The 15,547-nt window shown below is 48.0% G+C and overlaps 1 protein-coding gene across 3 annotated transcripts in view; it reads right to left on the bottom strand.

Annotated features, from left to right (window-relative positions):
- Window positions 1-4,947: 4,947 nt before the first annotated feature.
- Window positions 4,948-15,547, bottom strand: part of LOC108521848 (protein cornichon homolog 3) — a 141,598-nt gene continuing 130,998 nt past the window's right edge. For all 3 annotated transcript variants that reach the window (XM_017861832.1, XM_017861833.1, XM_017861834.1), the window contains 3 exons: window positions 14,447-14,559; window positions 10,198-10,341; window positions 4,948-6,150 (listed from right to left, as the gene is read on the bottom strand). In XM_017861832.1, the coding sequence (XP_017717321.1) occupies window positions 6,123-6,150; window positions 10,198-10,341; window positions 14,447-14,559 (285 nt within the window). In that variant the 3' untranslated portion in view covers window positions 4,948-6,122. The remainder of the gene's footprint in view (window positions 6,151-10,197; window positions 10,342-14,446; window positions 14,560-15,547) is intronic.

The raw sequence follows: 15,547 nt of genomic DNA, 5'->3' as shown, positions 1-15,547 counted from the left end.
CACTGGTCTCATTCTGTTGGATTACAGGAGAGACAGCGCTATCTCTGGGGACAGGCCACTCAGCCCATGACTCTGCAGAAGGGGAAGTCCGTGACTCCACAAAGAAAGCAGGGTTGAGCACACTGCAGGGAAGAAACCTAACCTCCGAGGTATCAAGTCCCTAAGCCCACAACGGCTTTGTCCACGCTCTGTATGTTTCCCAAGACAGGAACCCATCTGACGAGCCTTTGGTTGTTAAATAGTTCAGACTTGGAGTCAGAAAGACTTAGGTGAACCCACTGGGCACCGTGGAAATCTCCGGAGGCTTCAAAGACTGTCAGGCTCCCTGCAAGCTGGAGTAGTAAACATTCCAGAGCCCCCCACAGAGTCTGCAGACACAGGGGATGTAAAGGGAAGGCAGAACCAAGTAGAATGCTCCAGAGCCACCAAGGTGTGCATCAGGATTGTCCAGAGAGCTTGTTTAAAATACAGAGCCCAGCCCTGGAAAGTCTGAATAGGTAGCTATAAGCCCAGGAATCTGTATTTTAAAAGCACACCTTCTTCCCTTCCTTACCCCTCACTTTGATAAAGACTTTTCTAGAGGTTTTCTAAGATAGCCAGCAGTTAAGAGCTACTGGGCATAGTGGCTCACGCCTGTAATCCCAGCACTTTGGGAGGCCGAGGCAGGTGGAATACATGAGCCCAGGAGTTCAAGACCAGCCTGGGCAACATGGCAAAACCCTGTCTCTACAGAAAATACAAAATTAGCCGAGCATGGTGGTACATGCCTATAATTCCAGCTACTCAGGAGGCTAAGGCAAGAGGATCCCTTGAGCCTGGAGTTTGAGGCTGCAGCAAGCTATGATCCTGCCACTGTATTCCAGCCTGAGAGACAGAGTGACACCCTCAAAAAAAAAAAAAGGAAAAGGAAAAGGAGTTCAGTCTTTGAAATCGGACTCAAGATATACTACTCACAGCTGTGACACTATTAGCTGTGAATTCAGGAACATTAACTTCTCAGATTCAGTTCATTTTCATATGCGAGTAAGGATAGTATTTATCTCATAAGTTGAGCAATACGTACAAAGCTCATTTTAAATGTCAGAACTTTGGGAGGCTGAGGCAGAAGGGTCACTTGGACCGAAGAGTTCAAGACCTGCCTGGGTAACACAGTGAAACCCCATCTCTACAAAAAATTAAAAAAAAATTAGCTGGGCATGGTGACACACCTGTAGTCCCAGCTACTCAGAAGGTTAAGGTGGGAGAATCGCTTGAGCCCAGGAGTTCAAGGCTGCAGTGAGCAGTGATGGCACCACTGCACTACAGCCTGGGCAAAACAGTGAGACCCCATCTTTAAATAAAATTTAAAATAAATTAAAATGCTGGACAAATGCAGCCACATTCTGCCCTGCCACAGCCCAATCCAAACCTAGGTGTGGCGTGGAGTCTAACATCCCAACCTCTCCTCTTCACCTGGCTGCTGTCAACCATGCCCTTTTGGAGACATCACTGGGAGGTTTGGAGATCACCATGGCCCTGCCACAGGTAACAATGGAATCACAAGTGGCAGGTGAGAGTCCCCAGAGATGAGCCAAAGAGGAGTAGGAAGGAGGAGGAGACATTCGCAGAAAAGGCACTCTGGGGTGTCAAATCACAAGATAGTCTGTTTATAACTATCTGCTTAGTTAGGATGTTCTCAGCGGAGAGGTGCAAAGAGGGGAGATTCCTGAAACAGGATTGCAAAGTCAGCAGGTTTTCTTAATTGGAATGGTGTTATGTAATATTGGGAAAACGGTAAATGAAGCATTTAGTGACCCAAAATGCCACTTTATGAACCATGACAGCCACTGTGGGACTGGGGCAGGGAGTTTGGAGCCTCTGTTATGGTTCCCAAGAATCCTTGCAAACAGGCCATGGGGCAAGGGACAGTGAGGATGAGCTTGAGCCCCGGGGCCACAGGCAACCTGGTGGGCTGAGCTGCAGAGTTGTGAGAGGCAGGAAGCCCTATAGGGAAGAAGGAGTAGCCAACTGCACTTCACCAGTTACCTCCAAAGGGATGTTGAGAGGGTGTTTTCACTGCATGGCCCTAAGGATGTGCCCATCAGCAGGCAAGGCCTCCTGCAGGATCTCCTGCCCCTTTCCTTGTCTACACAGAAGCCCTTGCTCCTGAGCCAGAGTTAGACAGCTAGGGCCACACCTGACTGGCCTTGACTCCCACCCTTGAAGGCCATCTCCCAAAGCCTGCCTCCCAGAGGCCAGCCTGAAATTCTCTTCCTTTTGCTGCAGGAGTCAAAACCACCAGGAGGGGCAGATACTCACCAGTAAAGGTAGTAGAAGAAGGAGAGGAGATAGAAGGCCAGCTTACACCAGGCCTCCTTCTGACAGTAACTCAAAGTGTCGGCATTCATGACCACTGGTGGGTCATAGGCTAGTTCTGAGCTATCTGCCGGACAGTGGAAATACCTGCAGGGAGAGAGGACATCATTGTCTCTGAGGTCCTGGTACTTCTGGTGTCACCTGGGCAAGCCCTTCTGATGCAGGGCTTCTGTCGAGCAATCCCTGCCAAGCAATTGCCTGCCTTCTGCCCAAATCACAGCTCAAGCACCGCTGAAGAGTGGCTCAGCCACTATCTTCCAGTAGGTAGTAAATCCCCAAATACTCCGACCCACTGGCATCATGGCAATTTCACCCATACACAAAGCTGCTCAAACAGAAGGGGAAATGTGTCACCTGGCATTGCCTGGGAGTCTGAGGAAGAGCCGCCTCTCAGGACAGGTGTAGGCAGAGGTACGGGGCTCTACTGCCACTGCTGGGGCGCCACCGTACCTCCATTCTACCCTAAAACTACTTTACACAGACCCTTATTGAAAATCCTGAGTACTTCAGGACATCCTATTCCCACTTGAGTGTAGAGCAGTTTACAGGTGCTTTCCTTCTTGATAGTGGGACCTAGAACTAAAAAAGAACATCAGCCATCTGTTGGGAGAGAGCGGACCCCGGACGGCAGCTGGGTAAGCGAAAGAACGTGGGTGGGAAAGAGGAGGAGGGGAGCAGCTAACATGAACTGTGTCTACTTCAAAATACTACAGTCCCAAGGCTCACCTGGCCACAGCCCCTGAGGAGGGGAGCCCAAAATACTACATTCCCCAGGCTCACCTGGCCACAGGCCCTGAGGAGGGGAGCCCAAAATACTACATTCCCAAGGCTCACCTGGCCACAGCCCCTGAGGAGGGAAGCCATCAGGCTTGGTGAGACCTGGGGCAGGAGTCTGAGCCTCCTGAGTCCCTTGGGAAGTGGTCACTGCCCCCAGGACACTGCCCCCAGGGACCTGGCCACAGCCTCCTGCCCAGCCCAAGAACAAAGTGCAGCTGGAATCTCTCAGCGAGTTCCTTTTTCAGTCATTCTGGTAAAGCCACTCAGAGACCAGGAGTGCAAATAAATGGCTTCCCTGGGCTCTGGGACAGACAGTGGTCCTCAATGGTGAGCATGGGCCTGGGGAGAGGGCTCCAAGTAGGGAGAGGGCTCCAACCGGGAGATTAATCACACTGGCTTTGAAGAACATCCTGCAATGTAGCAACTCACAGATCCAGCATCTCTGCTCCCTCCTCCTTCCCCTTCAAAGAATTGCACTGACGTTATCTGTCACTGACACTGTGCTGAAAAGAAATCACAAGCCAGATTCGATGACAACTGCCAGCTCACAGCCCTCCAGGCCACTCACCTCTCCTCTTCCTGGGAGCGATCTCAAAAGCTATTTGCTGTCACTGTAGTTTTATTCCCAGGTGACCTCATTAAGTGGAGGCAGAAGGGCAGGGTGGCCATATGGCTCCGTGGAAAGAGCAAAGGCCCTGCCAGTCACTTGTCACCACACTGACTTTCCTTGGGTCACTCATTANTGTGAGGGGTGGGGGAGGTCACCGTGTGAGCACTTAACACAGTGCCTGGCGCACAGCCCGCACCCCATCACTGTGCCCTTTATTCTTAGCTTTATCATCATGATTAACTTCTCCCAAGAACTGAAAATTCACTGAAACTCACAACAGATCACGAGAATTATTTCCCAATCACAACTTGTGGGAGGGAAATATCTGGATGTTTCTTTTTCATAAACATAAGAGCTGTCAGGCCAGTGGCAGTGACTCAGCCTATAATCCCAGCATTTTGGGAGGTGAAGGTGAGCAGATTGCTTGAGCCCAAGAGTTTGAGACCAGCCTGGGCAACATGGCAAAACCTCATCTGTACAAAAAATACAAAAATTAGCCAGGCGTAGTGGTGTGCACCTGTGGTCTACTCGGGAGGCTGAGGTGGGATCATCATCTGAGCCCGGGAAGGTCAAGGCTGCAGTGAGCCGTGACTGTACCACTTACACTCCAGCCTGGGTGACAGAGTGAGACCCTGTCTCAGGAAAAAAAAAAAAAAAAGACATCTCTACTTCCATTTTAATGGTCTTTGTGTACTTGTGTCTCCTATTATGAGCCACTTCAAATCTTTTTGAAAGGAGGCAGAGTATAGAAACAAAACAGCTCCATGGTGAGAAGTAACACGGATCATTCACCTTCCACATCCGGTTGCATTTGCAGGACGGCTGTGAGGTTAGATTAGCGTCTGCAGTCTGCCATCCAATGCTTGCCTCTCTGGATGAGGGTCACTAGTCGTCTCAGGAATGAAGCCAAAGCCAGGCCCAAGCAGCCCCAAAGGTAACTCTATCCCTAACAACAGTTACCTGGTCAGTAATCTGCAGATATTGGCCAAGAGGAAGCCTTCTCCCAAAATCATTACCTCAAATTCTCCAGTTTTACACCATAAACCTCGGAGTAAAAGTCTGCATTTTCTTTTCCATAGAATTTTTAGCAGCACGATGCCTTTTTGAAAATTTGCCTTTTCCTCCTATCAGTTTTCCAACCATATGTAGACAAATCCAGCCTGTAATGGTTGAAATGAGAGAGCCAGTTAAGTGAGACACTCAAGTTGTCGCTGCATTTTAATAAACATAGCACACAATGTGTTGCTACACAAACACCATTCATAAACCTGAGTCACAGGTTTCAGATGGGAGATGGGGATGTGTATAAATAGCCTGTGTATGTTAAACAGTAGAAAAGAAGTTTGGGGAATAAGGTCAAAATCATTGTGCCCAATTTAAACATCATAAAAATCTCAGCCTTGTCATTATTTACAACCCCCAGCACAACTCCCACCCAAAAGAGATTGCCAAATGGAAAATTCTAAATAAGAGGATGTCCTCATGTCGACCTAAACAGTACAAATGATGCAGCATCATAAAATGAAGTTATAATTATGTTGTCTCACTTCCTGGCTGCCGGATGCCCATGGTACAGAGCAGCCACTCCACAGGATTTTCTGAGCTCTGAGCTGTCTGGGGTTTTTGTAAGAACATAGCTTTGACTAGCATTGACCAATTGATTTGCATTAAATGACTCGGATGGTTTGAGGTGGCAAAAGAAGAATACAACTTGTGTGGTGGAGAACTAACACCTTGAACATGTTGCAAACGTTTCAAAAATCAATTTTTCCTATATTCACCCCTCCTCAGCTGAAAACAGCCCTGCCAGCTCAAGGCTGGTTATAGCTGAAGGCAAATCCCACACACCCTCCAGCCCCTCCCATTTGAGAAAAAGGGTGTGGCCACGGCTTGGAAGAAAGGCAACAAGAGTCTTGGGCAGCCAAGGCATTCTCGAGGCTTTCAACAGGTCCCTGCAGACTTGGCCTTGACTCTGGGTCATTCTGTTCCTTAGCAAGCACCTTGCAGCCTTCCAGCCTCCGCTCCCATGGCCCAGGAACTCAGTGTGAACTTGCAAGGTGCTGTTCAATGAAGTGGATTCAGGAGAGGTCTAGTGTTTTGTCACCTACTCCCCCACACCACTGATGCTCAGAAGGGCTCTAGGACCCTGTATGTGGAATTCGAATGCCAAAGATTGACACACAGGGCGACAACAGACACGCAGGGTTAACTTGGCTCCCGGCTGGCTGCGTGATCCCAGCTCCCATTCAGTCAGACTGCCTGCCGGGTCTATTTCTCACATATCCCCATTCTGGTCCCTCCTCCAGTCACCAGCAGAAATGCATCTCTCCATCTGAGGTCTCTCCCATCTCAGTCTCTGATGACGTGCATGGTCTTTGCGTTAAGAGCTCACTAAAGTGTAGATCATGCTGAATGCAAAAAGAAAAGGAAAAGAAGGCATTAGTGGAAGCCCACAGAGGACTCAGGCTGCCCCTCAGGAGAGGGACCTTCCAGAGGCCAGACTCCTTGGCTTCTCCCTCATTCCTGTCACTATAGCATCTCGCCGACTCCACTACTGTGCCCCTTCTACTTCCCACAATGCTGGAATAAACATTTTTGGGGAGAGCATATTGTATCCCTTGGATAAAAGATGTGATTGCTCTAAGTGCCTATTATTATTCTCATCAGGATGATTATTATGGTTGTTTTCCTTTTCGTGCAATTGCAGGGCAGGTCTGGGGGTGCAGTGGATTCTTTATGCCAGCAGCTGCCATGTGCTTGCATGATGGCTGTGTCCAGGGGCTCCCAGATGATGCTGGATAATACGCTAGTGTTGGGAAAAAGATCATCATCGTTATTGCAAAGGCCTGCATGGGAACATAAGCCCTCTGGGCACCAGAACTCAGTCAACTCTTGATTGGGTAACTCCCTGGCCCTCCTATTTTTAATGGACTCCAGGAATTAAACATGCATTAAAAGCGTGTGACCTAAAGTATTGCCCCAATACTACTAAGAGTGGGGGTGAAGGGGACATGTGTCCCTGTGCTCTTAGTAAGGACTTCAGGTTAAGTTTGCAAGGCTGAGGAATGGTCTGCATCAAAATATACCTCTTTATTTGGCAGAAAAATAAACCAACTACCTTTTCACATTATAGTGAGAAGAAAGATTCATCTAAGAAGTAAAAGAAATGAAAAGAAGTGAAAAGGTTTTACTTCTAACCCTATGCAGCTGTGGAGGCCCAATGAGCTCTTCTGAGTAGCTGAAGTTCCATCTTCAGGAACCTCACACATCTCATGTGCACAGAGAACCACTGGTCAGATCTGGAGCAAGAGGGACTTACTCTACCTGGGGAAGCTGAGGGCCAGATGAGGAGTGACAGCAGGGGGAGAAGCCACATCCTAACTCCAAAGCCAATGCTTTTTGCATGACAGTACTAAGCCTCAGGTGGATATCTTTATTTACTCACTTTCATTCATTCTTCCATTTAAAACCAACATGGTCTCTGGTGTCAAGGAACAAGTAAACCATAAATAACATAGATGGAGAGAAATAAACCTGGGGAGGGACAGGCATGATCCAGAATAACCGTGCAGGAGGGTGGTCCTACTACTTCAGGTGACCTAAAGTATTGCCCAATACTTTAGGATACTGTTCATACTGGGCTCACCAGCTAGTATTAGCATCTGTGTTAGCTAGTCCCCTTCTAACACAACCCTCAAATTATCACCTGGTCCACAAGGCAAACTGTGAAGTGGGGTGATGGGTGCCATGTGATTCAAACAGGATAGAAGAAAGAGCACAGGCTCTGAAGCCAGATGTCGCTAATTATTAGCGGGGACCTGAGACGCATTTCTTAACCCCTCCAAGGCCCTCAGGAGCTCCTCAGGAAGCTAAAACCATAAACCACCCACCCCGTCTTCCCCGCTGCTGTGTGGGTCTCTAGCCCTGAGCTCAGTTCAGACATGGCTCTGCATACACATGGGTTCCCTTCTCTCCCTCCCACGGTGGCCTGTGCTGGCGCTCCTGTGCTCTCCACCAGCTCTGGATCTGAGGGGCCGGCAGCTCCTAAGATGGGAGAAACAGAGTCTTTTAAGGAGCCCCAAAGAGCACGAAGGGGCCAGATTCAACAAAGAATGCAGGAGACCGTGGGGGCCACCCAGGGTCCCAGTGAGGCTGCAGGAACTGTTTCCAATTTTGTTTTAGAAACAAAGTGATTAACACATGTATCATGAAGGCAGGGCCAAATTGAAGTAATGAACTAGAGGACAGTCAAACAGACTGTCTGGAACACACTCAGTTACAGAACGATCACACCCATCCAACCGAGAGGAGCTGCCGANGGCTTTGTCCACGCTCTGTATGTTTCCCAAGACAGGAACCCATCTGACGAGCCTTTGGTTGTTAAATAGTTCAGACTTGGAGTCAGAAAGACTTAGGTGAACCCACTGGGCACCGTGGAAATCTCCGGAGGCTTCAAAGACTGTCAGGCTCCCTGCAAGCTGGAGTAGTAAACATTCCAGAGCCCCCCACAGAGTCTGCAGACACAGGGGATGTAAAGGGAAGGCAGAACCAAGTAGAATGCTCCAGAGCCACCAAGGTGTGCATCAGGATTGTCCAGAGAGCTTGTTTAAAATACAGAGCCCAGCCCTGGAAAGTCTGAATAGGTAGCTATAAGCCCAGGAATCTGTATTTTTAAAAAGCACACCTTCTTCCCTTCCTTACCCCTCACTTTGATAAAGACTTTTCTAGAGGTTTTCTAAGATAGCCAGCAGTTAAGAGCTACTGGGCATAGTGGCTCACGCCTGTAATCCCAGCACTTTGGGAGGCCGAGGCAGGTGGAATACATGAGCCCAGGAGTTCAAGACCAGCCTGGGCAACATGGCAAAACCCTGTCTCTACAGAAAAATACAAAAATTAGCCGAGCATGGTGGTACATGCCTATAATTCCAGCTACTCAGGAGGCTAAGGCAAGAGGATCCCTTGAGCCTGGAGTTTGAGGCTGCAGCAAGCTATGATCCTGCCACTGTATTCCAGCCTGAGAGACAGAGTGACACCCTCAAAAAAAAAAAAAGGAAAAGGAAAAAGGAGTTCAGTCTTTGAAATCGGACTCAAGATATACTACTCACAGCTGTGACACTATTAGCTGTGAATTCAGGAACATTAACTTCTCAGATTCAGTTCATTTTTCATATGCGAGTAAGGATAGTATTTATCTCATAAGTTGAGCAATACGTACAAAGCTCATTTTTAAATGTCAGAACTTTGGGAGGCTGAGGCAGAAGGGTCACTTGGACCGAAGAGTTCAAGACCTGCCTGGGTAACACAGTGAAACCCCATCTCTACAAAAAATTAAAAAAAAATTAGCTGGGCATGGTGACACACCTGTAGTCCCAGCTACTCAGAAGGTTAAGGTGGGAGAATCGCTTGAGCCCAGGAGTTCAAGGCTGCAGTGAGCAGTGATGGCACCACTGCACTACAGCCTGGGCAAAACAGTGAGACCCCATCTTTAAATAAAAATTTAAAAATAAATTAAAAATGCTGGACAAATGCAGCCACATTCTGCCCTGCCACAGCCCAATCCAAACCTAGGTGTGGCGTGGAGTCTAACATCCCAACCTCTCCTCTTCACCTGGCTGCTGTCAACCATGCCCTTTTGGAGACATCACTGGGAGGTTTGGAGATCACCATGGCCCTGCCACAGGTAACAATGGAATCACAAGTGGCAGGTGAGAGTCCCCAGAGATGAGCCAAAGAGGAGTAGGAAGGAGGAGGAGACATTCGCAGAAAAGGCACTCTGGGGTGTCAAATCACAAGATAGTCTGTTTATAACTATCTGCTTAGTTAGGATGTTCTCAGCGGAGAGGTGCAAAGAGGGGAGATTCCTGAAACAGGATTGCAAAGTCAGCAGGTTTTTCTTAATTGGAATGGTGTTATGTAATATTGGGAAAACGGTAAATGAAGCATTTAGTGACCCAAAATGCCACTTTATGAACCATGACAGCCACTGTGGGACTGGGGCAGGGAGTTTGGAGCCTCTGTTATGGTTCCCAAGAATCCTTGCAAACAGGCCATGGGGCAAGGGACAGTGAGGATGAGCTTGAGCCCCGGGGCCACAGGCAACCTGGTGGGCTGAGCTGCAGAGTTGTGAGAGGCAGGAAGCCCTATAGGGAAGAAGGAGTAGCCAACTGCACTTCACCAGTTACCTCCAAAGGGATGTTGAGAGGGTGTTTTCACTGCATGGCCCTAAGGATGTGCCCATCAGCAGGCAAGGCCTCCTGCAGGATCTCCTGCCCCTTTCCTTGTCTACACAGAAGCCCTTGCTCCTGAGCCAGAGTTAGACAGCTAGGGCCACACCTGACTGGCCTTGACTCCCACCCTTGAAGGCCATCTCCCAAAGCCTGCCTCCCAGAGGCCAGCCTGAAATTCTCTTCCTTTTGCTGCAGGAGTCAAAACCACCAGGAGGGGCAGATACTCACCAGTAAAGGTAGTAGAAGAAGGAGAGGAGATAGAAGGCCAGCTTACACCAGGCCTCCTTCTGACAGTAACTCAAAGTGTCGGCATTCATGACCACTGGTGGGTCATAGGCTAGTTCTGAGCTATCTGCCGGACAGTGGAAATACCTGCAGGGAGAGAGGACATCATTGTCTCTGAGGTCCTGGTACTTCTGGTGTCACCTGGGCAAGCCCTTCTGATGCAGGGCTTCTGTCGAGCAATCCCTGCCAAGCAATTGCCTGCCTTCTGCCCAAATCACAGCTCAAGCACCGCTGAAGAGTGGCTCAGCCACTATCTTCCAGTAGGTAGTAAATCCCCAAATACTCCGACCCACTGGCATCATGGCAATTTCACCCATACACAAAGCTGCTCAAACAGAAGGGGAAATGTGTCACCTGGCATTGCCTGGGAGTCTGAGGAAGAGCCGCCTCTCAGGACAGGTGTAGGCAGAGGTACGGGGCTCTACTGCCACTGCTGGGGCGCCACCGTACCTCCATTCTACCCTAAAAACTACTTTACACAGACCCTTATTGAAAATCCTGAGTACTTCAGGACATCCTATTCCCACTTGAGTGTAGAGCAGTTTACAGGTGCTTTCCTTCTTGATAGTGGGACCTAGAACTAAAAAAGAACATCAGCCATCTGTTGGGAGAGAGCGGACCCCGGACGGCAGCTGGGTAAGCGAAAGAACGTGGGTGGGAAAGAGGAGGAGGGGGAGCAGCTAACATGAACTGTGTCTACTTCAAAATACTACAGTCCCAAGGCTCACCTGGCCACAGCCCCTGAGGAGGGGAGCCCAAAATACTACATTCCCCAGGCTCACCTGGCCACAGGCCCTGAGGAGGGGAGCCCAAAATACTACATTCCCAAGGCTCACCTGGCCACAGCCCCTGAGGAGGGAAGCCATCAGGCTTGGTGAGACCTGGGGCAGGAGTCTGAGCCTCCTGAGTCCCTTGGGAAGTGGTCACTGCCCCAGGACACTGCCCCAGGGACCTGGCCACAGCCTCCTGCCCAGCCCAAGAACAAAGTGCAGCTGGAATCTCTCAGCGAGTTCCTTTTCAGTCATTCTGGTAAAGCCACTCAGAGACCAGGAGTGCAAATAAATGGCTTCCCTGGGCTCTGGGACAGACAGTGGTCCTCAATGGTGAGCATGGGCCTGGGGAGAGGGCTCCAAGTAGGGAGAGGGCTCCAACCGGGAGATTAATCACACTGGCTTTGAAGAACATCCTGCAATGTAGCAACTCACAGATCCAGCATCTCTGCTCCCTCCTCCTTCCCCTTCAAAGAATTGCACTGACGTTATCTGTCACTGACACTGTGCTGAAAAGAAATCACAAGCCAGATTCGATGACAACTGCCAGCTCACAGCCCTCCAGGCCACTCACCTCTCCTCTTCCTGGGAGCGATCTCAAAAGCTATTTGCTGTCACTGTAGTTTTATTCCCAGGTGACCTCATTAAGTGGAGGCAGAAGGGCAGGGTGGCCATATGGCTCCGTGGAAAGAGCAAAGGCCCTGCCAGTCACTTGTCACCACACTGACTTTCCTTGGGTCACTCATTAATCCAGCTGAGCCTCAACTTTCTCATCTGTGAAATGGGGACGGAATTGCCCTCCGCACAGGGCTGTTGTGGACTATTATGTGAGGCGATGTATGCAAATAACCTGGGAAGAACAGGTACTGAGTCAACAGCAGACAGTCCTATTTCCTTTACGCAAACTAAGAGCCAGAGCAGGAGGGGACTTTCTCTGTATGAGAAATGTCACTGATCTGGACCTTTTGGAAAGGAGGGGGAATGGAAAGGGGGATAAAGGGTGTACAAGGCCTTTGATTTTAAAGGACTCCTCTCCTCCTCATTCTTTTTTTCTTCCATGTTCTGAGAAGTTACTAATTGCTAGGAACTAGACTAGATCCTGTCAGGGATTCAAAAAAAAGGTAAGACAAAGTGCCTACTGGCAAGGAGATTAGAGCCCCTCCCTTCCTCCATAGAGATGAACTTTCCAAGTCTATGGACACTGGCTGCCTCTCCTTTTCCTCCCTTTTGGACAAGTGCTAGCCCCACAAGCAGTGCCCTGATCGATGTTTTGTCAATCACATTTCTGATACCCTGGCTTGACAGCCCCCTACTTGAAGGACCTTGGGACAAACTCCTTTCCTGGGGAGAAGAGCCAGCCCCTGGGGCAGTGTGTCAGGCAGCAGGGACTCGGACTGGGATTCGTACAGAGGTGGGGCATAACCTCAGCCCTGCCACATCCAAGCTGAGCAACGCTGGACAGCTGACTTAACCTTTGTGAGTCTCTGTGTCCCCATGTGTCAAACACAGAAAATGAAACCCAGCTCACTTGGTTGTTGTGAATCCTGGATCTTCTATTTGACTTCTCTCTAATTCAGATGATAGCAGATTGCCTTTACTTAAAGTGAGGCTTCTCAATGTAACTGAATCTTTTTCCTTCTCCCTAAACCTGAGATTTCTTCTACCCTACTGGCCCTGCAATGGCACCATCAACCTCCCGGCCACCCAGCCTAGAGGCGTCCTCTCCCTCATCTGCACCCAATTATGGGCCAAGGCCTGTCCAGTTCACTTCCACAGGTTCTTCTGTTCTCTCACCATTCTGACTCCCACTACCTGGGTCAAGGCTCTCTCATCTCTCCACCTGGAGTTCCCACCATAACCCCCCAGTTGGATTTCAATCTTAATATTTCACCCTCTAACCCATCTTTTACACTACTTCCCAGGCCACCTTCCTAAAAATCAGATCAGGTAATGCCATTGTCTTCTTCTAAAGTTTCTGATCATTTTCCATTACCTACAGAATAAATCAATTGCACCTTCCCCATAAAATCATTTCAGGCCCTCCATATCATACTCTCAGCTGTCTGCCAGGTAACCTGTCTCTTCTTATTTCCCTTGAAGAACCCTACATCCAACCTCACTGAACAACTACTATTTCCCAAACACACCAAGTGCTCTCTTAACTCTGGGCCTTTATACATGCTGGTCCCTCTCTATGGAATGTGCTTTTCCAAAGTCACTCTTGAGTCTATTTAAGTGCTTCTTTCTCTATGCTCCTACCTGTATTCCTCATACGTCTGTTAAGAACATACTCCCCTCTACCACTAGGATGTACGTTCCTTAAGGGTAAAGGTTTTGCTTTACACTTAACGTGAAATCCCTCACAATGCCTGGCGTGTAGAATGTATTCTGTATGTCTTCTAAATGAAGGAGTGCATGTCTTAGGTGTGGCTAAATTCAAGCCAGATTTTATGGTAGAATAACAATGATAAAACAATTTGGGGTCCAATGCTCTGGCAGCAAAGGGTCAAGGGCAGGCAACTTATCTGCACAAATACCTTCTCTACTATTTTGATATTCCTCCACCTCTGCCTCCTATGTCCATATGGTGACTCTATTTTACAAAAAGCCAAAAATCACATGATCTGACGCATGGTCTTAGAAGGGAATAGAATATATGAAATTATAACTGTCCCAGAAAATCCAGCCCATCTGGTAGGTGCTTTTTTTTTTTTTATTAAGATATAATTTACATACCATAAAAGTCACCCTTTTAAAGTGTACAATTGTACAATTCAGTGGTTTTTAGTATATTCATAGAGTTGTGCAACCATCATGACTATTTAATTTCAGAACATTTTCATCACCCTAAAAAGAAAACCTTTGACCCACTAGCAGTCATTCCCTATCTCATTCCCTCCCAGTCCCTGGCAGCCATGAATTTACTTTCTGTCTCTATAGATTTGCCTATCCTGGACATTTCATATAAATAGAATCATGAAATATGTGGCCTTTTGTGTCTGGCTTTTTTCATTGATCCTTTCTTTAGGGCTCCATGTTGTAGCATATATCAGTACTTCATTTCTTTTTATTGGCAAATAATATTCCATTGTATGGATATACCATATTTTGTTTCTCCATTTATCAGTTGATGGGCATTCGGGTTGGTTCCACTCTTTGGCTGTTGTGAATGCTACTATAGATGCTTTTAACACTGACCTGCAAGGGATGGGGTTGTGGTTAATGAAACCAACAAAAAGGGCCTTCTCTTATTGGACCTGCTGCCTGAGAGCACTTTGGGAACGGGCTTTAAAGACAGAGACCCAGAAACGAAGGGATGATTGGAAGGCACTAGAAGCTGTCTATTTGGGGGACATCATCACTGGAGAGCAGGCTGCCCTGGCAGAAAAGACAAAGGATAGACGAGTCCCAGTCCGACTTACCTCCAGAAGTGATAGAAGAGTAGAGGGACATTCAGCCCCAGCGTGAGCCACTCTTGCGCACATAGGAACATGATGCAGAAGAGGCTATGGATGGAGTATTCTGGCAGCACCAGCTGAAGAGGGAGCAGAGACACAGCCCTGAGTTAGAGGAGGAAAACACCACTCCTGCTTCTATGGCAGCTGACTTCTGCCTGGACACTGCCTCTCACAGGCAGTTGATACAAAGGCCCTCCCTGGAGCAACATAGAGCCACTGCCCCAACACAGATCCATTTCTGGTAAGTTCTTCTTTTTATGGCACTCCTCTTTTTATTATACCCAAACCCAAATGACACAAGCCCTCAGTGCACTACTTGCTATTAATAGAATACCATGCTTGCTCCTAGGGGTCACCCATGGATGGCCACTGGGAAGACTGGAAGAGCTGGTCCAGTCCATGTGTCATCTGACCCAAGGCAGGACCACTAGAAGAAATACTGCAAGGGTTTCTAATGAATTCATAACTGTCCTGCTCTTATTTTTCTGGCCCCTGTGTATCCTCCTATAGTAACTCACTATAGTAAATATGTACATTTATCACAAATATAGGAGGGTCAGGAAAAAATGGCCAGCCTCAGGAGGCAGTGGCATTTTGCCTGATGGTGGATGGAGCAAGAGGAACACAAGAAAAAGAACAATTAGCAATGACGAAGAGGGACAGTGTAGCCTCTGCAGGAAGAGGGAAGAAACTGATCCTGACCAAGAAAGGCCTGATGGTGGGAAGCAACCAGCAGGAAGACTAAGCTCTTCCACCTCCAACCCAGCCACACAGGTATAAATGGGTAAAAGGAGCTTAAAATCATTGAAAAGCTGCTCCCAAGGGTGCTTACATTTTATCAGAAATCAAAGTTGTAAGCTAAAGGGTAACTGTAAGAAATCTGGCACCTAGACCAGCAGTAGGGAAGGCTACATATATAAATGCACCATTTTACCCAGTTATGTAGGGAGATATAGATATATATTACTAAATATATTTATTTATATAATATATAAATATACTTTGTATTGTTTAGGCTATCATGAATGCTTTGGTCTTCCTATCAAAATCTTTTGAAATATCTTG

Source organism: Rhinopithecus bieti, unplaced genomic scaffold (assembly GCF_001698545.2).
Source record: "Rhinopithecus bieti isolate Rb0 unplaced genomic scaffold, ASM169854v2 scaffold_61987, whole genome shotgun sequence".
NCBI lineage: Eukaryota > Metazoa > Chordata > Mammalia > Primates > Cercopithecidae > Rhinopithecus > Rhinopithecus bieti.
This window is presented reverse-complemented; position numbering and strand designations above follow the sequence as displayed.